The sequence below is a fragment of the Serinus canaria genome, chromosome 1A, assembly GCF_022539315.1.
Source record: "Serinus canaria isolate serCan28SL12 chromosome 1A, serCan2020, whole genome shotgun sequence".
Classification (NCBI taxonomy): Eukaryota; Metazoa; Chordata; class Aves; order Passeriformes; family Fringillidae; genus Serinus; species Serinus canaria.
Window position 1 is genome coordinate 50,234,805 of NC_066314.1, and position 27,431 is coordinate 50,262,235.

A 27,431-nucleotide genomic window follows, 5' to 3' on the forward strand; every position below is an offset into this window, starting at 1 on the left:
TGCTCTATGAAGAATAAGGAGGCTCTGGGTGCTTGTTAAGTGGAACGGCGGTGTCAATGGAGGAGCCTGAGGACACAGCAGATAATGGCTTCTTTTCAAAGAGCTGAGCAGAGTACCAGAAGCTATGGAATTACTGGAAACACACACTGGAGTAAAGTAAAAAGACAGAGTAAAGAGATAGGCCTAAATGATGAGAGGTACCAGGGTCAAGAGAAGTAGTTGTTTTCTTGAGCGACTGAATTATGTCAGATGCTTCCAGGGCTGCAAAGAGAGTAGGAGGAAAGGCATGAGAAAGGCTCAGGAAACAGGGCTGTTAAGTCTGAACAATATAAATCAGGGAAATCTGTGATTGAAAGATGAGAAAAGTATATTGTCTGGAAAAGAGCTAGGAGGTGAAGACAATATGGGTGTGCTGGGAATAATAGTGGTGTCAAAGAAACAGGGAGAGAAGGAATAGCAAGACTATCCTTGATAAGCTACCCTAAGTCTCCTGGTAGATATGAAAGATGGATTCACACTGTTGTTCCTGAAAGTATAACCCAAACAACTGAGAATCAGAGACTTGCTAAAGCATCCTGAAGTAAAGGATTTTGTTTAGGTTTGGGTTCAGTTTTTAATGCAGATGGTGCTGGACAGAAATGGAGATTAACTCAGCACTGCAGGTATTGCAATAATGGAGAGAGAGATGAAAGGAGGGAGCCAGTCAAACTGCAGATGAGCACTAAGAGGCATATGAGGAAAATGCTTAAGGGAATCAAAGTTTTAGTGTAATTCTGAAATTAGGAGACAACAGGGATTGGTGCAAATTGAGCAAGGCAGCACTGGGTAGAGTGGGAAAAGCTGACCTTATTAGGACTGAGTCCCAGAGATCAGGAAGCTGCATTTCAGAAACTGCATGCCAATAGTTACAAAGGAAGGAGAAGAAAGAGGAAGGGGTAGCAGGAAGAAAGTCACCAGAGTTGGAACAATAAGCTAAAAACTAAGAAGTCTAAAGATCATCAAAGGTAAGAAAATAGAAGAAATTCATATGTAGAAAATTGTTTCAAAGGGGAATGGAGAGATGAGCTGTTAAAAAAACCCTCATAGAATATACTCAAGGTTTCAGAGATGGGAGATGAAGCTTGTCCCAGAAGAAGCCACAGGAACAGGAATGTTTCTTGCTTATTCTGGCAGTTCTGTCCTGCAGGAAACACCCTTGACAAGACATGACCTAGGGAAGACACAATAAACAACAGAGACAGTGGTATTGATCTTCTTTGGAACCCGCAGAGTGTGGAAAATGTTCTACTGCTGGGATTATCCCCTTGATCAACTTTTGGGGAAGTCATGAGATTGGAGGAAATCCCATAACTTTTCTCCCTGTAGAAATGCTCTGCACCCTACAGCTTGTGGGCTGTGATGGGAGATCCTCAGCCCCCCAGTGACACTGTTCTGCTGCTCTGGTGGTGCCCATCCCACCAATCACAGACAGCCCTCTCCCTGCCACTGCCTCCCTTACGAATCAACACTCCTGATGAGTGTGGATGATTGATTAGGCAAAAGCAATAAAGGGAAAATGTTTTACCCAGCTGTTTAGACCAGATCATGAAAGCACAAACCCGCTCAATTCTCAGAGCCAGAGAGGCCCAGCAGGACTGTAGGGGAGGCTTAATACTCACACTAAAACACCCAGCATGCAGCAGTTACATTATCTTTTCCTTACCTGCTGTTCCACTTGTGTCATTCCCTCTTCTTGAATCCCTGTGCTGACTTCCAGACTCTTTCTACATCAAAGTTCAGTTCTCATTTCATCTTCAAGGCCTCACGTGGCTCTCTTGGAGCTTGCTCCCTGTCTCCTCTCCCATGCTACTCGGTGCTCACTCAGCACATCTGCCCCTCCCCAGCCCCCTCCATTGCCCTGCAGCAATGACTCTGCTCCTCCTCTCCTGCTGTCCTCTCCCCTCCTTCCACTGCACAGCCTTATTCACCTCCCTCGTGCCTGCCCTAGGACTCATCTACTGCAGTTAGTCTCCCTGTGTTAATGACTTCCACTTCTCCTATGCCCTTGGCAAGCTTTGCCCCTTCTGACTATTAACTTTGTTTACTATATTACATCTTTGGAATGAGGAATGATTCAGATACACACAGCCAAAGCCCGGAGCAAACAAGATATGAACATGCCGCAACTCAGCCTGTGACCTTTTGCAGGCACTTCCTTCCCTCATTTCATCCTGCAAGTCTTGGGCCCAATCTTGTCCCCACCGTTTCCCGCTGACCTCATCAGGAGCAGGATCCAGGCCTTGTAGCTGCTGCCTAATGGCTGCTGAGAGCCTCTTCTGAAGAGCTGGGTATCCTCACTTGCAAGTGCCCCACGTACTGGGGTCTTTGTATTGCAAAATCCTGAGGACAAAATTCTGCCTGTTTAGCTGCCAGTAAAATGCTGTGTACACATGGTGGCATGTGGAAATATATAATAATGCTTAAAGCTACAAGCAGACGGCATTATCAGGAAAAGGCTTTCCCCTCCCACTCACCCCTTGTCTATCTGTTTCTTTCCCGTTGTCAAAATTTAGCATCCTCCACTGAGAGACTCAGTTTTGCTCTGATGCTTGGAAGGCATCCAGTCCCAGCTTGCTTGCTTTCCCTGCCAGTCTCCACAGGTATTTTATACACAAGGCTTCCAGCTTGTCAGGGTATGCTCTGTCTTCTCTCCACACCCACACCCCTCCCACCCCCTGCAGGGGAATCTCCAGTGCTGGGGCTGTTACAGGATCCCAGGGTTAGGCAAAGTTGTTCATTCTCCCTCTGCCGTATCGATGGCCTCTGCTCTGCAGCGCACTGTGAAGTGCACTACAGAAAAAGAGGAGCCCTTCAGGAGGAGTGAAGGGCAGCTCTCAAGAGGCACAATCCATTTGTTATGTCAGGTTACACAGGAAACAAGAGGAAAACCTGCATGGTTTTTGTTCCAGCTTGGGCAAAACTCATTTAGACATTCAATAAAAGGGGCTCCACGAGAGACAGTTCAGAGCAGAGACTTTCTGAATTCCATGTTTGAGGTTGACTCTGGTGTTGGCTCAGCAAAACCGAGGCCAGCACCTTCCAAGGCCGTGCCGATCAAGAGGTCTTGGTGCGCAATGGATTTCAGAGGTCAGTTTGGAGGGAGCAGACTGGTAGACTGAGGTGTGGCAACTGTAAGTAAAGTGGCCAAGGGGTGCCCAAGGAACAGCTGGCCAGCTGTGTCTTCAGCAGCCATGGCTGTCCCAGCAGGACCCAAAGAGAAGCTGCAAACATATGCTGAGTAAGGTGCGTGGTAAGTCAAGCAGATGCAGAGGCCAGGCTGGAAAAACATGGACTACTTTCCCATCCCACAGAGCTCTGGAATCACAAAACTTGCTATTCTACACTGGGGTGGGAAAAAGATAGTTTTTCATGCCTTTTTTTTGTTTAAACCAAAACCATAAGTTACATGCACTGAAATTGTCGGTAAACCAATAGTTCAGGTATTCACTTTATTCCCCTGGGATTCAGGTGACCAGGTCACAGTCCCTGCACCCCTCTGAGAAATTTTCATTGAAAAATGCTGACCAACTTCAGGACAGAAAGACTTTCAGCAGTGGCTGTGGCACAGACCAAAAAAAGGGATTTACTCGTGGAGAGACAAACACACAGTGAGGCTGAGATGCTGCTGTTCTTTGATCTAGGTACTTTTCTTGTCTGGCAACTGAGTTCAAAGGTAAGAGAATGAGGTTAAGATCTAAGATGCAGCACAACTTTTGTTGTTACTTCACAGACTGCTGCAGCTATAGCAGTAAATTAGAAACTGAGAAAGGGGCTGGTACTTCAGACCAGTGATTCCAGTGGAGAAATGATAATATTTTCCAAGGAAAACTGGGCAGATATGAAAGGGATTTGGGTTTTGGCAGTCTTAGGAGACAAGTTCTCGTGTTAAAGACTTTAAAACAGGAAAGTTTCAGTTCTGAGACCTATGTTATTCCATGTGTGGTGTAGGTGGGGAGTATAGAGGCACAATTTGGTACGAGAAGCTCTGATGGATGTCTCCAGATAGTACAATCCAGGACATAGAAAGTGGCTTGGTACCTGCTTGGACATGATTCAAAACCCTGAAACGGCCTTTCAGGTTTCTAACTGAGTGTAACTGGACCAGATCACATTAAAAATAATATTCCCCAGTCTAGTATTGTGAGTAAATTTTATTCCATTATGAATAGCCTCCTCCCTGGGACGCAAGAGTAATGTTACGTGTAGAGTAGCTGGAAATGCTTCAGAGATTAGCCTTAGCACATAGCTCACACCTACAGACTCTTCTGCAATAAATTAGTGTGCTCAGTGGATGAAAAAATATTGGTGGAGCAGCACGACTTGCAGTCAAGCTTCAAAAGAGTTATTATGACTGAGCAGCAGTACCTGCTCCCCCATATGCCTTCCCTGGCTGTGCCACAGGAAGAGTCACACTCCTCCTTTGCAGCCTTCCCTTCAGCCTCCCCTTTCCAAATCATCCTTCCCTCACTGACTTCCTCTTGTTTTTCTTGCAGGCATTATCCCTAGTTCCAGCACACCTTTCCCCTCTATGGTTTTCTTTTTAAAAGCCAGCATAAACTAACAGGATATACATGTGCACACAATCGTAAATGTCTCATGATCCTGTGCTGCTATAAACCTCCCTTTTCCAAACACCCTGCTGGCACTGTTTGCTTGTTAAATAAGCCCAGTGCTGTGCTTCAGTCTAACTTTTGTTGTAAGAGCTTAAGGAGAGGGCCAAATCACTTTGTTTTCTTGTAAATCACCAGGGTACCCGTAACCCTGAGGAAATAACAATAATAAAATTATTAATGTTCTAATAGCAGCCTCTAAAAGCTAGCAACACTTGCAAGGCTTGGCATTTGTTTTTTGCTCAGCTGCATAGAAAGGGACCTAAAATCAAATCTGTGCAATATCTACTTTAACACCCAGTGTTTGATGTGGATTATGAGTAAAGCAGCAAGTTAGAACAGCAGTAGCTTGTTTGGAGACATTGGGAGCCTCGGCATAGCTGTGCTAAGGCAATTGGATCAGACTCACAGCTACCCTGCATGGCCCTGTGGGATATAAGCTGTATTTATCAACATTTTCTGAACTCCAGTGACCCAAGTGAAAAATAAGCATAATGTGTGTAACAAAGCAAACTCTCTGTCCTGGCTCTTTCAGTGCAGAGGGCAATGCTTTCCTACAACACTCACAGACCAGTCTGGTTGTTACACTGGATATTTGCCTTGCCAGAAATTGCACCTAAATAAGCACAGGGAGCTATGAACCTAAAATTTTGGAACCCCTACATGCCCATACAACTCTTCAAACAACCCATACAACTCTTCAAATCCCAAATCCTAGCATAGCTGAGAAATGCAAGAAACAATATTAAGCCATGGTTGGGTTCAGCATTCAGGCTGACTGGGAGGGACTGCAATGGAGGCTGTCCCCTGAAGACATGACTAACTCTTTCTGCGAGTGGCTAGCTCAGGACCAGTGGCTTCCTCCCCAGCTGGCAGTAGAAAGAGGCTTGCTATACATCAAATCAGTCCTCCGTTCTTCCTGTCCTGTTTTCCCTCACGTTTCTCATTCCTTATTGATTTAGGAACATTTGGGAGGCTTTGGGTAATTTTGTGAGTGAGGTCCAGGTCAGGACTGGATTCATCAGGAGTGAACATCCTGAAGACCTTCAGCACACTCACATTCCCTCCATCCCAGCATGTTCCCCAGAGCCCAGCAGGCTATCTGTTCTGGGTCAGGCTTCTCCCAAAACACCAGTGCTGGAGGGTGAGATGTAGCGACTGCCAGAGGAAATTGCAAAATTGGAAAGTCCTGACCTCTTCCCCAGGGCTTTCATTTTCTAATTTGTAGGTGGTGCATTCCAGGGCATAAAGGACACAGCACAGAAAAGCTCCGTGAGTGCCTGGTCCTGCATGTTGCAGCTCAACCTGAAGCGCTGCAGTCAGCAGGGCTTTCTGCCAAGGATATCCTATGCCCAGTTCCCTCCTGGCCATCTCTGGTGGGCTGCCTGAAGGGACAGCAAAAATCCCAGCGCACTTCCTGAACAGACTGAGGGATAACCAATATTCCCTGCCTGGGCAAAGCCGCCTCCCCTCTCCAAGGCAAGTGTGTGCACGCCCAGTGAGGGCGTCATGGCTGCCACGCTCACCCGCAGAGCCCCCGCGCTGTGGGACCTCTGTCAGCGCTGCATCAAGGCCTTTGGGCTCCCTGGGCTAAAAAAGAACTAGAGAAAGTCCAGCCCTTCCCTTGTTCTATTTCCTCACCTGAAATAGATTTCACAATCATCTCCTGGACTGGAGTGGCTAGAACAGGTTGGGAATTTCCAGTGGAGACACTTGCTCCCACTCAGGCAACAGCGAATGGACCCCCAGTTCTCATCTGGGGGGGGTCTCATCTCTCACCTTTAAAGAAAGCAAGCAGTGCCTACCTTCTCAGTCGTTTTCCCAGAGGAAGGCAGGGCAATGAAATGAAAAGCCTTGAAGACCACTAGGCAGCACTGCAATTTTCCATGAGAGGCAAGCTGAGGAATTCCCACACACTGTTATTCCCCAAAATTTCTACTGCTGGGTGTCAATTCTGCTACAGATTTCACAATTCTTACTGCAGGCTGATGATGTTGTGTGGGAGAACACAGGAGACTTGCTGAGACTGCCAAATTGCTAAACATGTGTGATGGTGGGCTCTCCCTTCCTCCATGTGTCTGAGCCTCGGAGGGGAAGGGGGAGGAGAGCTTAAGTGCCACAGAAGAGGGAGGATGGATTAAAAGCTGCCACTGTCATTGACTTGTTCCATTCTTTGGCTTATTTCCCTGGGGTTCTTGGTATTTTTGTTATTAATAACTAATAATAATTTCTATATAGTGCTTTGCATTCTGAAGGACCCTAAAGCACACCACATACTTCATGAGCTAATTAACAGCTGAAAGCTTAATTCCTCTCTTGGTTGTGGCCCTAAATGCTGAAGGAGCAGCTCAGAGTCACACTAGATTTACACCAGTTTAACTGAGGACAGTATCTCCCTATAGATCCAGCTGGATATGTCAGAGACAAATGCAATGTGGAGCTGGAGCTGAAAGATTTGAAGTGCCTTTTCTCCTCCTAACAGCATAATTTAAAAATGACTAAGGAAATTGCATTCAAAAAGTCTTGTGAACACAGCATTACAACTGCAAGATTCAAGATGTGGAGTTTGGGAATAGCTAAGCCCTGGTTCCTGCTCAGTTAGGGGCTCAGCTCATAACTGCACCAAGGCATGCGTAGCTTGTGGCTCGTCCCAGGCTGTGCAGGACACTTTTCACCATATAAGCAGGGCTGGTTTGCCCTCTTTTCTTGCCTATAAACCCATGTCTGTGCGCAGTTACTTCCAGTGACCACTAGAGTTACAGTCTCATCACTGATCCAAAACATGACCTACTGTACAAGGTGAGCCTGGCTCTGTCCTCTGATGCACACTCATAGATCAGCAACACAGTTACATCTGAGCAGAAAAATGCAACACAATAGGATGAACTAAATCAGAAATTTTCTAGCCCATGATTTTCCTCTACATACTTCTGGGGAAAGATTAATCCATTTGAGCTCTGGATCTTTGAGTCCAAATTTGAGATGGTTCAGTCCTTATGCCCTCCTCCAGCTAGGATGTTGTTTACATGCTCTGATTTCTGAGAGTTAGATGTTGTAACCCTATATGCAAAAACTGTCCTAGTTACAATATTGTTGCCCTGATAAGGGGAAAAAAAAAAGAAAATAGAACAACCAGCTCTTAAATACTTCCTCCATCCCATTCACCCCTTTCCATTGGGGCTTACATTGGTGTCTTCCTTCCTGTTGCATCTGGATGTGCAGCCGTGGGATTGGGATTGCCTGTGGTAGCTATGGAGCATCTCCTCTCCTCCCACACCTTATGCACATCACTTCTCTCTCACTGCAGATAATTGCATCACCCTTCCTGTCACTCGACTCGCAGTTGTAGTGTCACATTTGACTCGTTAAACACACACACACATATAAATTGTTTTGCTACAAATTGATAGATTCTTTTTTAATCATCTGTAATTTCTTGGTTTCTTTTACTTGCCCTTCCTGCTTTGCTTGGACATTTCTGCATGTCCTGACCAACTTCTGCTTTTATTTCTCCATCCTCTACCACAGCAGGTCCAGTACTTAAGTTATGTTCTTCAAATTTGAAACCCAACATCATGCTACCACATCTGAGCACAACTACTTACAAGACTTTTTCTCAATTCTATTTCTGGTTCCCAGATCATTTCAAATCTAGTACTGTCTCTTCTTGCAAGGCAAAGACAGTATTTCTACTAACTCAGCTAATATACCTTGAAAACTGGTATGGGGCTTGTAAGCCAGAAAGTTCATATATTTTTCCTTCCTAGAGTGACACTAGTCACTCTAACAGCAGTAGAAATAGTTTCTGATCTCTCTGCTGAGGAACCAGAGATATTGTTCATGCTTTACTCATTCATTGAATCACACAGGCAAATGTCATTACAAAAACTTAATTATTTCATTGTCATATAAATGAAATCACGCATTTGTTTCATATGTATATGTAAAATTATTTTCAATGTCAGTGCCGAAGGCAAATGTGAGAAATAGAACATTAGCAGTAGCACAGTTATCCACAGCTTTCAATGATTTAGATGAGCCTAATACATTTTTGTGTTAAGTACTATTTTCAGAAGAAATTCAGTCCAGGCTTGATTCTGGCGAAGTCTAGGAAACAGAGGCATTTTTTTACCGTGGGAGACGTTTGTACTGGGTGTCTGCAAAAAAGAATTTTTTAAATGTTTTTTATTATTGCTGTGTTGAGATTTTTCCTTTGTGACTTGGACAGATTTGTAGCAGACCCCGAAATCCAGCCACTTGCAATGTTTCAGTTTGTAAAGCTCCAACATGCTGGATTTGCGTTTGCACCAAAACGCATCCAGGAGCCTTTGCCCAATTTTCCCAGCCAATCTCATTTCCCTGCCTGTGACAAAGCATGGGAAATTTCAAGCCACAGCGAGGATATTTTTGAAAGTTACAACCCTGTAAAAAGAGGGTGTTTATAAATGGAAATCTTCATATAATCTTAATAATAGGTTTTGCTACCACTGCATCTCCACCCACGTACATGGAATAGCTGTAGCCAGCTCTGAGGCAGAGTCTATGGGCTACTTAGCAGCATGCAGCAGCATCAAGCAGGGTGGGAAGGAGGGGAGGCTGCCACCTCCAAGGAAAAATGCAAAGCGGTTCCAGGCTGACAGCACTGCAGAGTCCAGCCCTAGCACAGCGTGGGCCCCCTTGGCTGAGGCTCTGCAGGAGGGACTTGAGTTACCTCCAGCAGCTCGTGTGGTCATCACGCTGAAAGGGTGGTTAAGTGCTGGAAAGGGCTGCCCAGGGAAGTGGTGGAGTCACCACCATACTTGAAAGAGTGCATTAAACAACTGGACATGGCACTTAGTGCTTTGGTTAAGTCGGCACCATGGTGATCAGTCAAAGGATGGACTCAATGATCTTGGACATCTTTTCCAACTTAAATGATTCTATGATCCTTCTGTCATTAGCCCCCTCTCCTTTGCCAGGTCATTACCAGGGATGGCTGCAGAGAGTAAGTGAGGAGAAGAGCTGAAAAAGACAGAACAGGAGCCTGGTATCGTTTTGGATGGGACTAATCTCCCTGGTGTTCTATACTGGCAGTTCTCTTTACCCCTCTTCTTCCATCTCATCTCCTCTTCAATGCTACTCCATACTGGCTTCTCCCACTTATTTATGCCATCTATGTCTGCATTTCTTTCCCTATTTATCAGCCATCTCCTGAATAAATTAATCTCCTCAGAGCCAGTATGTTTTAGGCCGTTTTACTGCTGTAGCTTTGGTCATTGCTAATGTGCTGTGATACACCTCTTCCTCCATGCTCATTAAGGCAGCAGTGGCCTGTAAAGACAGTGTTTGTAACATTTTTACTGCAACTCCCTTTATCATCTGATCCTTGGCAACAGCTGTAATAAACATGATTATTAAGAATAAGGTGAGGAGACCTGGTATAATGGTTCTACCTCACAGGCAGGGGCAGATATGCTTTCATAACTATAAGATCAATTTCTGTTTTGCACCAGTTCTTTTACAGGCTTCTTCAGCACAATATCTGAATGAATTCCATTGGCACATTAAATGATGGAGCTTGATATCAGTCACATGTGGTTTGTTCTTTTATCCTCTCCCCAGGGAGAGAATTATGTATGCCACGTACTGGTTATGTTGCTAGGGTTTTGTTTGGGATTTTTAACATATGCATTGCTGCGTGTTTGCATTGAAGAAGACCGCATCAAAGCAGGTGCATTGCATTTGGACAGAAAGGTGGCAAGATTTTTGATGGCCTGTAGTTCCCGTGGGATCTCTGCTATTGTCCCAGGGTCAACTCCTCAGACCACATTTACTGCCCCACTGACCTTCACCTCGTCGTGGAAAATCCCTTTGTCCCTAATGACAGCTGAGCATTCTCCAGTCTTAAAATTACCCAGCTGGGTCCAAAGGTATTACCCCGGCACAGCATCCCCTGCCACTGTGCAGGGTCAGAGCTGCGAGAGCAGCACCTTCTCCAACCCCAGAATGACCATCCCTTGTGCTCTGTTTGCTGGCTTAGCCCTACACCCTGTAACCTGTGTAGAGATGCAGGTGAAAAGATGGCCTAATTTCTGTAAGGTGCTCTCTATGGAGAGATTCCTAGAGAGGGATAATGAGCCCTTTTGAAGGGCCAGTCTTTCTTTTGGGAGTGTCAGCACAGGTGGGTAAAAGCAGATGCCCACAAGCACTGTCTGTGTTCACTGCCACCGCGCTTTTCATCAGCTCCAAATCCCCCAAAATTATGTGTGCTCTCAAGTGCTTCATTCTTGGAAGGGAGAAGAGCAATCAAAATGCCTTCAAAAGGCTTTTTCTGCGCTCTTTGTCACTTCATGAAACCTCACTCCTTCTTCTTGCAGTCATGTCAGGTTGGGCATTAACAACTCAGTGTCACCGGTGTCAATTTTTGACAGGGATGGCAGACCTCTTCTCCTGGTTTGGAAGCCTTTTGTAAGAAAGGCATGCCAGCAGTTTGCTATGTAGCTGTGGAATTTGTCCCTGTAGCCCAGAGGCTGGCTCTGAGCCCCACTTCACCACCTGGTACCAAAGGGACACTGCTCAGAAACAGAATCCTGGAGCAGAAGCGTTTGTGTTTGTGTCTGACTACCAGCCTGTCATGTGCCATTTCTCGTATCTCTTTCATGGGCAGATAGCAAACATTTAATCTGCACCAAAGTTTACTCCTAGAGCAGGCAGCACAAGTGGGAACTTCTGAGAACAGTCGTGTTTGCAGTCTTCACTTACAGAAGGTCACATCAAAAATGAACATGTCACATTTGAACTAGATGGTGGGAAGAATTATCTGGACTAAATGATCCAGTGTCTGATCACTTTCATATTTTTAATACAAATATCCTCAGCCTAGTCTCCTGAGGCAGGGAAATACATTATTCCCATTTTGAGTGAAAGAAGAGGTGGTGGGGGAGGGTAAGTGTCTTGCCTAAAATGATATGGGGAGCATGTGACAAAAAGTGATACCAAATCCTTGGCCAACACCAAACCATCTTTCTCAGCTTTTAGAGACAACAGCTATATCCAGCCTCCTTTATTTATTTCTCTAGAAGCCATCATGCCAAAACCTCTGCTAAATTAGAGAGTGAGACTGAAGGAAAGCTTTCAGTGGATTGCTTTTCTCCATAAATGGAAATATCACAAATCATTCTGGGAAAACAGGTCTTTCTCTTCTCATCCCTCTTTGTCTGCTTCTCTCCTTTTGGATGTGTTTTCCTCTGCCTCTGGCTCACAGTTTTCAGATGTATGGTCCTGACCATTTAAAAGTGTTCCTACCTCACAGGAAGGGAGTAGCTTTTCATTCTTTGGAACTTACTCTTTTGCAATGGATTGCACTCTGCAGGCAAGCAAGACTTCTGAAAGAGAGAGGGCTGCACAAAGAGGCACAAAAATAAACTATATCACCAACAATACGGAGCTGGGTTCTCATCGGGGGTAGCTCAGTCTGAGTATTGCTGCAGCAGGGCTGGTGGCTGCCAGCTGTCCTGGATAGACAGCTTATACCCAAACAAAGATCCCGCCACACTGGAGGAGGTCTCTCTCAGAGATGAACACACAGTTGACATTGAATTTTATCTTAGACATTTAGACATTTAGTCCCTCTTGGCAGTATGAGAGATTGTTCTTAATGGCAGCTTCTGTCCTTGGCCAGGCACTGGAGGGGTGCCTACTGCACCAGTCCTGGCTCTTCTAAACTGTATTTTCCAAAGCTGGGACAGGCAACAAGCAAACGCCTCCCAGTAACAAACAAGGGATGTGGAGACTGCTTCGTGCTTTTCTATGGACCTGGGCATCTGCAGCCTTCCTTTCCTGAGACAGGCTGATGTGCATGCCCACCTTCTTTGCAGCCTGCACACCCCAAAGGAGGGTGTGGAGGATGCCCACACTGATACACCAGAGAGAGAGACGTGGCTGTCATTAATGAGAGGGACTGAGAAACAGGAGAAAGATCTGATGGGTCAGCATGAGCAAGAATGAGGAGAGAGCCCAAACTGCACTGGGAGAGCTACAGAGAGGAGGTGGAAGCATGTGGCTTAAGTGTCTCAGAGAGGTGTGTGGGAGAAGACAGAGACACATGCCCTGCTTCAAGGTTCACAGCATGAAATTCCTTGAGTTGGAAGAATGTGAAGGGCAAAGGGACTCAAGTAGAGAGGAGATGTGGGTCTTACTTCCTTGGGGGGGTTCTCAGAGTCCTACATGCCCTCCCACATAATGATTTGATCTTGCTCAGGCATTTAGCAGTATTAACTGTAGGGTGGCACGCCGCTCTCACCATCCCTGGCTCCGCAGACCACAAGTGCAGCACAAGAAAAGGCTGTTGTGTCAGACCTCAGCAGCACTGCTGAGCTGCTCCATCCCCCTGTGTGCTTCCACCAGCACAGGTGCCAGGGAAGCTGCTGTACCATCTCAGCAGGCCACAGATGTCCGTCAGAGAATTGCCGAGTGACCTTGGCACAAGAAGCGACATCAAGGCCTTCCCCACACCGAGCAGGTTTCTGAACGGCTGCCATCCATCACTCACTCATTCACTCTGTGCAGTTTGGGAGCCGCTGGCACCAGCACACCCACACCATGCCCTGTTTAACACATCCCTGTACGGCACCAGGCAGAGGAGTGCTGTCACCCCCATTTTACAGAGTGGGACTCTGAGGCAGAGAGAAGTGGTTTTAACAGCACGCCTGTGGCAGAGCAAAAACTGAATCTTGTTCTCTTATGTTCCCAGTTAGTGCGTTAATGACCTAAATTCTGCATCCTTTCCCCATCCATCGCCCAGAGGAGCTAGGAGGCATTGGAGGAGAGGGTGTGGAAGCACAGGCAAACAGTCAGCATCCAAACCTACGGCCCTCTGTGCTGAGCACAGACAAAGCAGGGACTAAAGTGGCACCAACACTGCCCTCGTGAACCCCGGTAGGGTTGATCCAGGGAGGGGAACCTGGCACAGCATATGAGCCTGTGGAGAAGGACAGCTCCACAATGTCACAGCATGTTAAGCAAGCCAAGGCAGGACACTCCAATGGCCAAGTACCCTGTGGAGCCAGGTCAGCAAAGCCTGTGGGACACTGAGCACCAGGAGCAGATTCTCAAAGAGCCTGCACATAACCCTCAGCCTGCCTCAGCGGCTGAACCTCTAACCAGATATCCCACGCAAGTCCATATAAAAGACAGCCTGCACCAGATGCAGCATCTTCCCCAGGCAGCTCAATTCTTTACATAGGAATTAATCAGCCTCAAATTCAGCAAAAACAGAGCGGGGGAGAGGGAGAAAAAAGGAAGCAGGGAAAGGATGTCACACAGTGAGGGGGTTTCCAGATGCACTGCGTCTTCCCTCCCTGGCTGATTCCAACTGGGAGGCTCTGGCTGTGTGCCAGGAACATCACCTGGGAGGTGTATGCAGGTTCTGCCTGCTCCCCCAGCATGTACAGGCAGGAGGAACTCGGTGTTCAGGATCTGCTGGGCGAGGAACTGAAATCTGAAGCTGAAGACCTCCCCAGTGCCCCAGAGTGTGCCAGTGTTCACCTGCACTGTACAGCAGTGACAGCAGCCAAAGGACCAGGATGAGGAGCTGCTCATCTGTCACAGGCAGATGGCCCCAAGCAGTCAGGGGCAAGCAAGGGAAAGGAGCCCCTTCATTCTGTATCTGCCCGGGGATTTTAGTGGGCAAGTAGCAGGGTGGAAGTGTGCCAAGGCAATTTACTTGGCTATGAAGCTTTCCCTCCAGAAGATCCATGGCTGAGAAGCAGACACTTTTTGAACTAGGTAACTGGATTGGGGATGGGTGATTAATAACATTTCATAACCCACAGTTTCAGTGTGGGAATAGTGTGTCAGAGCTACACAGAGAGGCTTTGTTCCTACTTCCTTCTATTACTTACCTCTTAATGCACACACACACTCCTCTCTGCTATTTCCAGTCTCTTCATGCAAGCTCTTTGAATAGATGCAATAAGTACCTTGGAGGCATCAGACACAAGCCAGATGGATGCAGAAGAAGCCAAACTTGGGGCTAGACCTAAAGGAACTCTGCCTTCCATTTACTCAGGACTGCCTCCTAAAGCATCCCAAACATTAATCCATCAAGGGCTGGCTTCAAGAAGCAACTCAGGGAGAATCCTTTGAGCTTGGTCCCTTCTTCCATGTGTTCACAAATATCTGAAAGATCATTCAAATTCATCTGAAGAGACCTTCCAAGACATGACTTGGGGACCTGGTGAGTGCAGGTCTCAGCCTGGGTAGGTTTGGTCTGGAGGAGCTCTGTGGCTCTTCCCAGAGGCAACAACCTTAGGTGTGGTGGCTTCATTTTCCCCTTGCCCTTCACATCCAGCTGGTTCAGAAGCTGGGTTCAGGGTCAGGGTGGCAGGAGGCTTACCCAGGCTGCCACAGTATTTGTCACTTTTCGGACTCGGGCTCTAAATGCTTCTGCTGAGGGATCAGTGAGCCTGAGCCACTCTGTTGGTTGACATCTGGTGAGGAGGCCCACAGGATCACCATGTCTAACCACGCACCTCATGCAGACAATGTATTTCTCCTTTCTGGACAGACTGTGTCCATCAGTTCTGTGTTAATGGCCAGTCAGTGCAAGTGTCCAGAGGGAAATGGAATGGAGGGTAGGAGAAAACATTTGTGGGAACCCCAGGAGACATAATGAAATTGTCTTTCATGTGGTCAACCCTGTACAAGAATGGACAACCTGATCATTTGAGATACTAATTAATCAGTGATCATGGTAAAATTACTATGTGGCTTAAGGAGTACCTCTCTGGAGTGGTACTCCTGATGTGAAGAGAAGATATGAGTGATGAAAATAAGAGCCTGGTAGACATCCCAGGAAGATGTCACTGGCCCCTGTTGGGATGGTCTTGTTGGTCATGGAGTGTGTGAAAAAGGGTGCCCCATGACTGAAACTGGCAGAAGGCCCTGTACATACACCAGCCTGATGGAACTGTGTCCAGCCCAGCTTTCCTCACTTATGGTGGAAGATTTTGCTCCCCCAGCACCAGGGTGTTTTGCTGTTGAGCTGCATACATACACTTGCTCCGAGCTTCTTGTAGCTGCAGTCTGTGAGAGGACACAAGAGCACACCTGACTAAGGTCTGCAGAAATAAGCAGTCATATGGAGAAAGTAGATTAAAGGCTTTTGTTCTAGCACCGAACCAGAACAAAAGGATGTATCCTGCCCATGGAATTAGAGGGCAGCAAATTCACAGCTGAGAAAAACAAATACTTTTGCAACCCACACCTGATCTCCTCACTGCTGGGATCCAGGGAGGCCACACCAGGGGAAACACTGAGGTCTGATGATGTAACTCACAGTCACGGCCTGGATGCTGAGGGAGGGGACTCTGACACCTGTACTTTGCCCAGTCCGTGGTTCCTATTCCCATCCCGCCTCCCTCTGAGGCGGGCAGTGCTCTCCCGCCTGTCTGCAGCAGGAGTCACGGGGCTTCTGGCGCTCTCCTCTCGCAGGGAGGCATGCTGGGCTAGGTGGGCGTCAGGTTGGAGCCTGACAGCAAACCCCACATTCCTGTGCAAATACATGTGCAAGTGTGCAAGGAGAGGCCCCGGGCCTTTCCCGGGCACGCACACACGAGTGGGCATACTGCCTGGGAGGAAGGCAGGCGGGCACAAAAGGTGACGCAGAGGGCAGCTGTTCCTGCAAGGCAGGTTTTGGTGTTCTCATTTGTTCTTTTTTTTCTCTTGTTCCCTAGGGAATTTTAAAGGTCTGTGTAAGCAAATCGATCACTTCCCTGAGGATGCAGATTATGAAGCCGATACAGCAGAATATTTCCTCCGTAAGTCCGCAGGCTCTTTTTGCAATGGCTCGTAGGTGCTAGCGTCGGGCGCCTTTTGTTTCTGAACCCGGGGTGGTGGAGACACTGGGACCTGTGGGGCTCAGTGGAAACCCCAGAGCCTCGTCAGCCCCTAAAAATGACTCCACTCTCACTTCCCAGGGGATCTGCCCATGAGACAGTGCAAATTCGAACTCACAGAAACAACCAATGGCATTTTTTTTATTCTCAGCGATTAATTGTGATATAAAAATCAGAGTCTTAATTCAAATCCACTGAAAGACTGCTGATTGAGCCTAAGGTTAGACTGGCCTAGCTGGGGCAGCGTGTGTGTGTGAGTGTGCATGTCCTCCTAAAGCAGAGAAAGTTTGTATTTCCTTATCTGGTACTCCAGTGGCACCAGACTTAAGAAATTAGCTGGATTTTGTCTGAGGAGCTCTTATTGCTGTCTTCACCTTTCCACAAACACTGCTTCCCTACAGAGGCTGCAGATCTGATCTTTGCTGGTTTTAATGATGGGAGCAGGCAGCGGGAATAAGGACAGCCAGAGCCCTTTGAAGGAAAGAGCTGGTGTTCACCCAGAGCCCCTAGGAGAGGTGCTGAGCCCTAGGCACAAGGCATGTTTCTAATGTCTACAATGTCTTGTAGCCCAAACTCCAAGTCCAGCCTGAGATGTGTGAGTGAAGCTCACACCGCTTTGCGCAGCAGCACCCTGGCAAGCAGGACAGATCCACATCGTGCGTTGCCTGCCTGGTTGCCCTCCCCAGCCAGCATTTTCACCCACCCCAGAGGCAGGTGCTTACTCTTGCTTCAGCACAACTGAACAGGGAACACTCCTTTTAGGTCTCCACCTTGCCATCCTGCCCTCCCTCCACAAGCCCAACGTCTTTTGACATCATGAGATCTTCTCCCAACAGAAATTTGAGATAAGTGCTTTTGACCTTCCAAGGTTAATCATCAGAGGCTTCCAAAGACCGGGAGTCTTTCAGAATAGCTCCTTGTCATCCGGGTGTGCTACAAGCCAGATGTGGAAACCCAGCCCTGCAGCAGGGATGAGAGAGATAATTTCGGATCTGTGAGGCTCATTTGTATGTGAAAAGAGGCAGATCTTATGCTGCTTCCTCTTGGTTTCTCAAACAGTCCTTCATCCACTGTAAATTGTAAACAACTGAGGGAGATTGCTTCTTTCAGCTGCCTTTCTGCAGCACCAGTCTCTTAATTGCTGCATGGCCCCTGAACAGCAGAGCTGAACACAGAGGTTTGATCCGGTTTGGCACAAGGATGCCAATGGTTTGCAGGCTGCCTCCGAGGGCAAATCAGCCTTTGCAGAGCTGCTTGGGAGCAAAGAAGTTGCTTGCAGCATCAATTGCACTTCAGAAAAAAGAGTTTGGGGCAGGGGCCAAACATCACAAGAAGGATGGGTTTGTTCCCTCAGAGAGAACAAGATCTGAAGACAAAAACTGGCGCAATGTCAGGACCTGACAGTGTCCCCAGGGTAGAGCCCTTTTTAAGAAAGAACCAGGTTCAAAGAGGGATTTGGCAAGTCAATAAAGGATGATTTGGGTCATTCCTGAGGGAACTGGGATTTCTGCTGGCTTAGACGTGTCTGGAGAAGGACCCCACTGAACAGCTTCTTCCCAGAACTTCTGTCAAACCAGAGTCCGTGGGCACTCTGCACGGGCGATGCCAACGGTACCATCAGGAACAACTAGGAAGTTGTTTATGTATATCAGAGTAGGCAATTCCCTCATGCTCCAAGGGACCAGGACAGTGATGGAGCAGTGTCCATGGCCATCCACATAAGGTGTATAGGATTTTTGAAATCAAATGCCTGTTATCAGAGAGGAAGCAGAAGCATCCCTGTGTTTCCTTACTAGCTTACACAGATGAGTTTAGGGAGCATACGCCACCAGCCTCTTTTCTTTAGGCCACAGGCTCTGGAGCCAGGAAGGCTGGATGATATTTTCCTCCTCTCTTGCTGGAATGGTCCTCCTGAAAGGCTGAGGAAGACTGCTGTCCTTCTCCATCACAGGACACATGCAGCTTCCCATGTCAGTCAGCAACTTTGTTTCCTCCCCACAGATGTGAATTTCAGAATTAAGACACAGATAAAACTGATGTAGTCAGGACCAAGTTGCAGGACTGACCAAGCATCCCCCTAGAAAACCTCTCAACAGTGGGTGTCTTTTTGACGTTTGCTTCCTGCCATTTAAGCTTCCCATCATCAAATGCCACCTTGTTTTCCAGAAGCTATTAAGATGGTTATTACTGTTATCCTGTTCCCTGAAACACAGCCAGGCAGAACTGGAAAGCTAGCAAGAGAGGCTTCTCCCTGCCTTCTGCATTCCCCATGCACAAGCAGTGGGCTAGGCCCCCCTCAAAGAGCTGATTGCTTGAGCCTAGCAGGATCCAGAGGACAACAGTGTATTTGAAGCAGGGTCTCTGCTCACTTAGGAAAAAGTCCTGCATTTGCTTCATTGGATTCATTCTTGCAGGCAAGGAAGGATTAGCTTTCATCCCCCCCTTCCAGATCTTTGCTCCACAAGCAGAATTGCACCAGCCTGTCTGATACCTTTCTTTATCAAGCGAGGCTTCATTTCACACTTTAACAGCTTATTTTCTCTTGTGAAGGGAGGAAAGAAGGCCTTCCTAGTTAAAAAAAATAGGAATATTCGCAATGCAGACTCAGGCAGAACTCTGGCTCCCACCGAGCCGCCCACGAGCGGTGTGTGCGTGCGTGCCCGTATGTGTGGGTGTGCGTACACACAGACTTGGCCTTTCACTGTGGGAACACGAGTCAGGCCCCCCAGAAGCTTTGGGGTATGTTTTGCTTGCACATACGAGCATATACGTGCATTTGTGCATCTATGCCATTGCCCTCTGCTGGCTGAGCTCTTCCCATATCGACCCATGGAGAGTGTGCGTGTGTGGGAGCTGGCACATCCAAACCATCACTGCCCTCTGGAAGCAGCCCAGTCATTTAATCAGTAGGTTCAGCTCTGCATTTCAGCACACAGGGCTGGGACTGTTTCTTCTCAGTCCTCACTGCAGCTGCAGAGCAGTGCATGGCACCATGAGCTCCTTCTCAGCCCTAAAAAAAAAAAAAATCTCCTTGAGATGCTCATGCCCTTTTGGGAGGATTCGAGATTGAGCAGCTCTGCAGGAAGCATTTGGGTTGCTGTTCTTTGAAGTGCAGGCTTGAGTGGCAGAGCCCTGCAGAAGGAGAAGCTGAATGGTGCCTGGGCTCCCCCTCCAGCCCACAGTCCCCCAAAAACAGAGGAAGAAACAGTGTGAGGGGGCACAGACAATGCAGGCAGGCTCCCAGCCCAGCCACTAGCCCCACAGCCCCCTCTGCCTCACCATGCTGAACCACCAGCTCTGTGGCAGCAGCAGTGGCCAGGGCATGGGAGGGTTGCTTTGGACCACTCTCTTTTTCTGACACACTTTTTTTCTCTCTCCTTCCCTCCCTTCCTCCCTCCCTCCCTCCATCCCCCAATGTCTTTATCTCTCCTTAAATTACTCCCCTACTGCACGTTGCCCTCTGTGTCTCTCCTTCACCCCCACCCACTAAACATGCTCGTGTGCCCCCGTCCCCTCACTCCGGTGCCATTTCTCCATGCCCCTTTTTCCTCTCTCTCACACCTGTGTTGTTCTTTCTGCCCCGCCCTCCCTCTCTCCTCTGCAGGGGCTGTTAGAGCCTCTAGTATTTTCCCAATCCTGAGTGTGATTCTGCTTTTCATGGGTGGACTCTGCATTGCAGCCAGCGAGTTCTACAAAACCCGACACAACATCATCCTTAGTGCTGGCATCTTCTTCGTGTCTGCAGGTAAAGGGGTGCACAGGGCCTGATGCCCCTGGGGTGGGCTCCAGCGACTGGGGGGCTGCCCAGCCAGGACGCTGGGGTACAGTTTCCTAGGTAGGAGTGTGTGCATTTCCCAGCCCTGATAAGTCTTATTTGGGCTGAAGGCAGCATCACAAGGACGCCTCTCCATCCCACCTGCTCACCCAGCAGAGGCAGGCAGGGAGAGGCTTTTCTCCTGCTTGGGAGCTAACAGAAGGAGAGTTTCCCTAACATCTGTCACATCTCAGGGACCAGGAGTGCGGTCCAGGGAAGTGGCAGGCACATCAGGAGGGTTTTGCCTGAGCTTCCCAAGGCAAACTGCCCATCCAGGAGGGGATTCAACCCCTCAACCCCACCACTGCCTTGTGTGACCTTCCTGACGTCTCCTTCTCTCTCCCCTGCCGGATGGCTTGCAGGTCTGAGTAATATAATTGGCATCATCGTATACATATCAGCCAACGCTGGAGACCCCTCCAAGAGTGACTCCAAGAAGAACAGCTACTCCTACGGCTGGTCCTTCTATTTCGGGGCCCTGTCCTTCATTATAGCCGAGATGGTGGGAGTGCTGGCTGTCCACATGTTCATAGACCGGCACAAACAGCTGCGTGCCAACGCTCGTGCCACGGACTACCTCCAGTCCTCCGCCATCACCCGCATCCCCAGCTACCGGTACCGCTATCAGAGACGCAGTCGCTCCAGCTCCCGCTCCACCGAGCCTTCACACTCCAGGGATGCCTCTCCTGTCGGGATCAAAGGGTTCAACACCCTGCCATCAACAGAGATCTCGATGTACACCCTGACCAGGGACCCGCTGAAGGCAACCACCACCCCCACCGCCACCTACAACTCCGACAGGGATAACAGTTTCCTCCAGGTTCACAACTGTATCCAGAAAGAGAACAAGGACTCTATCCACACCAACACAGCCAACCGCCGGACCACCCCGGTATGAAGCCGTCGCCAGGAGCTGAAAATGGGGCAGGAATGGGCAGGAGGAGACGGGGGTGGGCTGCAGGGTGGGGAGGGCGGAAGGGGGCAGGGGGCAGCAGGGGGTGGGGAATGAGGAGGTGGAAGCGCCCCTTGGTGGAGTGGGGACCTTCCCAATGCAAAAAAAAAAAAAAAAAAAAAAAAAAAATCCACAAAAAAAAACCAACAAAAGCAAACAAAAAACTGACAAAAAAAAAACCACAACAACAACGGAACAAGCAGATAAGCAGACAAACAAGCGAGTGAACAAAAAAAAACAATCAAATGAAAAGGAAACATGAGGAAAGAGATAACAGTGAAAAAAATTCTTAAAAAAAAAAAAGCAAAAGAAAAAAGAAAAAAAAAGAAAATCCTTAAAACTGAGAGAAAGAGATTTAAAAAATAGAAATAAATTTAAAAGAAAATGCATGATTTCCCATGTACCATTATTTTAACATTTAATAAAAACAGATTTAAAAAAATAAAAAGGAAGCAAGAAATAACAAATGACAATAAATCAAGTGGGAGGAAGAGGAGGAGGAGGCAGCTTTTTTAATTTTGGGAGGTTTTACTCTTTTATTTTATGGTTTGTTTCCCACTTACCTTTAACCCAGCACAGACTTCTTGGGGAACAGGGGATGGGGGTTCGGCCTCCAGTGACTTTGGTGTCCTTGGGCCAGCTATGGAGGATCCTGGGTGCTGGAGTCAGCCTTGACCCACTCTGTTCCCCCAAGACCCACGGGGATCCGCTCCATTCCCCTGGGATCCGTGGGGATCCGCTTGTCCTCCACAGATCCATAGGGGTTCAAAGTGACCCTAGGGAGCGCAGGAGCTGATGCTGAGTCGCCCTCCACAGTGTCCCCAGGGGGGTCCCCACTTCTCCAGCCCTGGGGACCCTGGGGTTAACAGTGACAGTGCAAAAAACAAACAGATACAGTAAATAAAGACACACTCAAAGAGATTAAAAAAAAAAAAAGGACAAAAGAGGTTTCTTAAAAAAATAAAGTGGCAATTTTTTAATATAACAACAGCTCTAAATAAATGTAAATATAATAAGTGGGTTTACTTGCAAGAAGAACAGATAGTATTTTTTTTCTTTTCATTTTTGTTTTCTTCAGCTTTAAACTGTGAAAAAAAAAGGAGGCAGCAGGGAGCTGTGTGGGAGGCACAGGTAGAGGGTGGGGGGGGCTGGCAGAGGGCAGCTGAAGCTCCCATCCTTTCAGGGTGATGATGCTGTGGGGGGGACACACATGGGATGCTGTGGGGGTACAGCACTCGCGCACACGTGTGCCCATGCTCACACACTCTTGCCCTGCTGGGCGCATGCTCTCCTGTGAATGCTCCAGAGGCTCCTCAGGGTGGCCATGTACCCTTCAAATCTGCCCAGATCCCCCTTGGGTCACATCAGTGGGGCTGCAGCCATGCAGGGGCATGGTGAGGCCACCCAGCTGCTCCCTGAAATCGCTCCCGTCCACGCCTGGGCACAGCGAGCACACCCTGAGCCAAAGCCGGCCACAGGCTGCCCGCCCTCGGTCCGTGCCGCCTGCCAGCCCCCACGGCAGAGCCCCCCAGCCCCGAGCCGTGCCGGGAGAGGCGCCAAGCCAGCGGGTGTCCCCACGCCCACGGCGTTGTGCCTCCTCTTCCTGGGGGTCCCCGACTGCCGTGGTCCCCTCCACAGCAGCGAGGCAAGGCGACCTGGGTCCCCCCGGCCCCCCGGCCTGGCTGCCGCCCCCTTCCTCCCTGGCACCCGGGGACGGGGCACCGGGGTGTCAGCTTCTCATGCAGCTCCCTCCACGAGAGCCGCTGCCGAAGGAGGCTGGAGGGGAGGTGGCACAGGGGTGACGGGGTGCTTCTGTGACACCCACAGACACCGGCAAGCACGGGGCGAGGACGGGACCCCTTTGGGGCTGCCCCCCGAAAGCAGAAGCGCCCGGGGCAGGCACAAAGCCGAGAGTTGGCAGGATGGGGCCGCTGAGCCCTTCGGCAGCTCAGACCCACTTTTCGACTTTTTTTCCGTCCCCATTCCTGCTGCTCCAGTTTTAGGAGCTGCGCAGTCCCCGCTCCAGGTCCCAGCGGGGGTTCTGCTTTAAAGCAGCCAGATCCTCCCCGCTCCCCCCGACCCGCTGCTACTTCACCCTCCCTTCCCCGCTCTGGGGTAGGGTGGGGGGCAGCAGAGGGACGGGGTCACCCCCAGAAATGGCATCACGGGGCAAGAGGCGGATGCGAGCGCCTCGGCTGGATGTTCAGACCCCATCCCACTGACATCCCCTCCCGTGGCCCCCCAACCCTTTCAGAACGATTCACAGGGGATATCCACCCCCTCCAATGCCCCCCAAGGAATAAGTCAAAGCCAGTTCCCCAGATTCCAGCGTAGAGGAAGGTGGCGTTGGGGTTTCCATCCCCACTCAACACTGCTCGGAGCTGGGGAGCCTTCACAGGGCTGAGCGCGCCCGGTGGCCAGGAGGGAAGGGGAGAGTGCGGGAGGGCGCCGGGAGAGCGTGGGCAGGAGGCAAGGGCTGGAAGGGAAGAATATTCCCCAGGGCGTTGCTTATGTCCAGCTCAAACCAGTACAAGAAACCAACCTCCGTTTTCTTTTTTTCGTGGGTTTTTTTCAGACTGTTAAAAAGAAAAAAATTTTAAAAAGAGAAAATGACAAAAAAAAATCCTGGTACATGAAATAAAGATTTTTTTTTTATATAACTTGGTCCTCGTTTATGTGGATTTATTGGAGGGATTTGTAGTGCCAGAAGAGTACCTCAAAACCCAGCAAAAGAATCTACTGCTGTGGATAATTTCATCCTCATTGGAGATTCAGAGAATGGGCTTGCTTCAAGAGTCTTTGAGATACAGGAATGGATGAGGCAAAAGGAGAGTGTTTTGCCACAACTTTTTATTTTAGGTAAGTGTGGGTAAACTCAAGTCATACGTGGGCTTTCTCTGCTGCCCTCCAGAACACCTGCTCCAGCCTCTCTTTAGCTTCCTTCCTGTTCCATTCTTCCTGGGGAATGAATTGGAGCATCAGCCTTTGTGGTATCCACAAAGGCTGATGCTCCAATTCCTACTGGAAACAGTGGCTTTCGTGGCAAGCCAAGAATTGCCAACAAGGTCAGAATTCATACACACTGGAGGGCTCAAAAAGGAAAAAGAAAGTGACTGTTCTGGGGTTTTGTTCAGCCACTCACAGCAGTTTCCTCAGTAGCTGGGTTGGCAGTGGGTGCCTGGGAGAAACGCTCAGGTAGGAGTTTGGAGAGGGGGAATAACTTACAGCTGGAGATGCAGACCCAGAAACAGGTAAAGTGGCAGCAGAGCAGGGAGGCGAGATCCCCACAAAGGGGACTAGGCACGTCCCCTCACCTCCCACTCACCATTGGCAGCAAGGGTGTCATCAATGAGCTCCCCTTCACCCTGCACAGGGCTCTCACTTCCCGTGAGACCCTCCATGGCTTTCTGAGACAGAGCAGAATCCCCATCAGACTCCGTGACCGCTAGCTCGGAGGGATGACGTGGAAGGACAGCCACATGAGTGACAAAGCTTCTCTGTGTGTGACCCACAGCAGACAAGTGAGACCTCGAGCTGAATGAGCAGGTCAGAGCAGGGCAGTTGATTTGGCAGCAGCAAGGAAGGCACAGCTGGCTCCAGGAGTCCCAGCAGGCACTGGTGAGTCACAGTGCAATCACAGCCCTGCAGTTCTCCCTGCTGCCCAACGCACCTCACACATGCTGATACCTGTGCTCCGCATCTCTATCCCCTGGCCAGCACCAACCAGTGGGTCCCCACTCTGGCCCTCACTGCACCCCCTCTAGCACAAGCTCCTCAGCTCAACCCCCTTCTTTGGGCCCCTAGCAGAACCTAACACTCCCCCAGCATTCCAGCTGGCAGGACGCTTCACTGCCAAGGTAATTGGGGGCACCTGACGACCCATTTCTGCTCCTCCTCCAGGGACCCTTCCCAGCAGCATCCTCACCAAGAAGGAGGGCACAGGGAGGGGAGAGGCAGCAAAGCAGGCCAGGAGCCTGTCTGGGGGACACCAGGGAGCTCCTGGCCCTGCCACATGGGGAGAGATAGGGAGGCACATCTAGGAGGCACCTGTCTTACCCCCCCCATCTAGTGCACAGACCCCAAAACCTTCTCACCTCCTTCTCATCTCCTTGCCTGAGTGCTCACCCATGCTGAGTGCTCTTGCTCAGGCATGGGTGGGATAAGGATGAAGGAACCTCCCTGCACATCCTCCATCCACCCTGCGATGTTTTCAATCCCAGCCTGTTTCAGAGCTTGGGGCAAGAGCGTGCTCCCTTATCCTCCGCAGTGCCAGTGAAGCACTGGAGAGATGTGGCTACACTTCCCATGCAATGTCCTGCCTGGAATGAAGGGGGTGCACAGCTCACCCCCTCCACAAAACTCCATGAGAGGTGCACTTCCTCATAGGGTGCAGAGGCTTCTCCCCTTCTCTGTCTGGCTTTTATGGGATGAGGCAGCGAAGCAGCTCCGGCCTGAAAGGAGGTGTGGGGAATGCTCTTCAGACTGCACCAGCCTCCATGCCATAATAATTAGTACTAATATTCAGCACTTATACAGCACTTTTCATGTTCAAAGAACTTTGCAAACATTAACTAATTAATGTCACATTAAGTGATGTCCTAGAGGGGCAGCATCGAAAGCAAACGACTTGTGCGTGGGCAGAAGCTCTCATTCCCCATCTCTCCCCAGGCATGTTAACACTTAGGTAGGTGAGACCCTAATATGTTTTCCTGCTCCCCTCCTAGTTCTCAGTGCTCCCCATTCCACATGCTTGTCTCTCCCACTGCTGACTGTGTGCTCTGGCAGGCCCTGACCAGGGTCCTCTCCTCCACAGCACTGAGCCACTGAGGCCTTAGGGAAGCCAAAGACTCATGACTGAGAGGTCAGTTAAAATATTTGGGTTGGAAAAGTTCCTGCCCCAGTCTCAAGCCCCAGCAGTGGGAAAGGAGAGACTGCAGACCCCTTGCAAAACAGCCAGAGTGGAGATAGAGCAGGCAGAGTCTGGTCCGATGCCTTCAGCCAGGTCCCCGTCATGCCCCAGCCTCGTGACCTCTTTGGGGCCAATGGTTGTTCCCTGCTTTCAGGTGCCAGAGGAATGCAGTGTCTGGCCCTGCACAGGGATGATTTTGGACAGTGCCCCTCCAAACCTGAAGACACAGTCTCAGATGCTGGCCAGGGATGGGTAGAAGGCAGGCAGGGCATCTGCCAGAGGGAGTGTTGCCCTACTCAGACAGAGAAAATTGCAAGGATGGCTCTGGTAAAGGATGTGAGCTCCAGAGGGTTTGCACTGCCCAAAGGGATGCTGGCCTGCACTGGCAGGGGTGCCAGGTCTTCCATCCCATGTAGGCACAGCATGGCTGGAGAGGGGGCTCCCTTTGGGGGATGGTGTGGGGCAAGGGAGCACTTGCTGCTGACTAATGCCCAGGCCCTCACGTGTGTGTGTCTGCTGTCAACATGTGCTTGCTGCTCCTCTGCTGCCTCTCTCATATGGACCACAGCCAGAGCTGGCTGCGTTTTGCTTCAGTGGGAGATGCTCTGAGAGCTCCTCATGTGGGGAAACCCAGATACTTGGCTATTAAATTAAGGTCGGGCATTTAACTGCATCATTCAAAGGGTTTAAACACCCAGGAATGGTAATTAGTAATTATGGTTTGGTGAGGGAGGATATTAAGTCCCAGGTATGGAGCCCAGTATTTTTCTCTGCAGATAATTTTTAGTGCCAGATGACTACAGAGAGAGGCCAAGCGTCAGACATGCAAGCCTGCTGTCTTGCTTGTGTGTGAGGACTGCCATGGGGGAAGGAGACAGCCACACAGCTCACCTTTCAAAAGCCAAGCACCGAGGCCAAGGACACAGAAAGGTTTGAGAAGCAGAGCTGATGGAGGAGGAGGGTCCGTGAAGAGGTACAGTCAACACCACTAAAGCTGCTAGGTGAGCAAGGATGGCAAAGGACAGGCTATCTGAATAGCCAGGAAGTATCCCCAAAGGTAGAGGTGGGTCCAGATATCTTGGCATCTCCTTCCCAGGTGCCTTCCAGCTACTGGGGCCTTCTCCCCTCCTCTCCCCAGGCTCTTCTGGACACCTTCTGGAGAGACAGAAAGAGGCAACAGTTTTGGTACAGAAGAGTGGCAGACAGAGGACAGAATTTGAGTAGGACCTAT

General features: G+C 49.3%; 1 protein-coding gene across 1 annotated transcript in view; it reads left to right on the plus strand.

Moving 5' to 3' along the window:
- CACNG2 (calcium voltage-gated channel auxiliary subunit gamma 2) overlaps positions 1-21,288 on the plus strand; it is a 50,801-nt gene extending 29,513 nt beyond the window's left edge. Inside the window, exons 2-4 of the mRNA XM_009086448.4 lie at positions 16,364-16,447; positions 20,130-20,270; positions 20,702-21,288. Of these exons, the coding sequence (XP_009084696.1) occupies positions 16,364-16,447; positions 20,130-20,270; positions 20,702-21,237 (761 nt within the window). The 3' untranslated portion in view covers positions 21,238-21,288. The remainder of the gene's footprint in view (positions 1-16,363; positions 16,448-20,129; positions 20,271-20,701) is intronic.
- Positions 21,289-27,431: the final 6,143 nt, after the last annotated feature.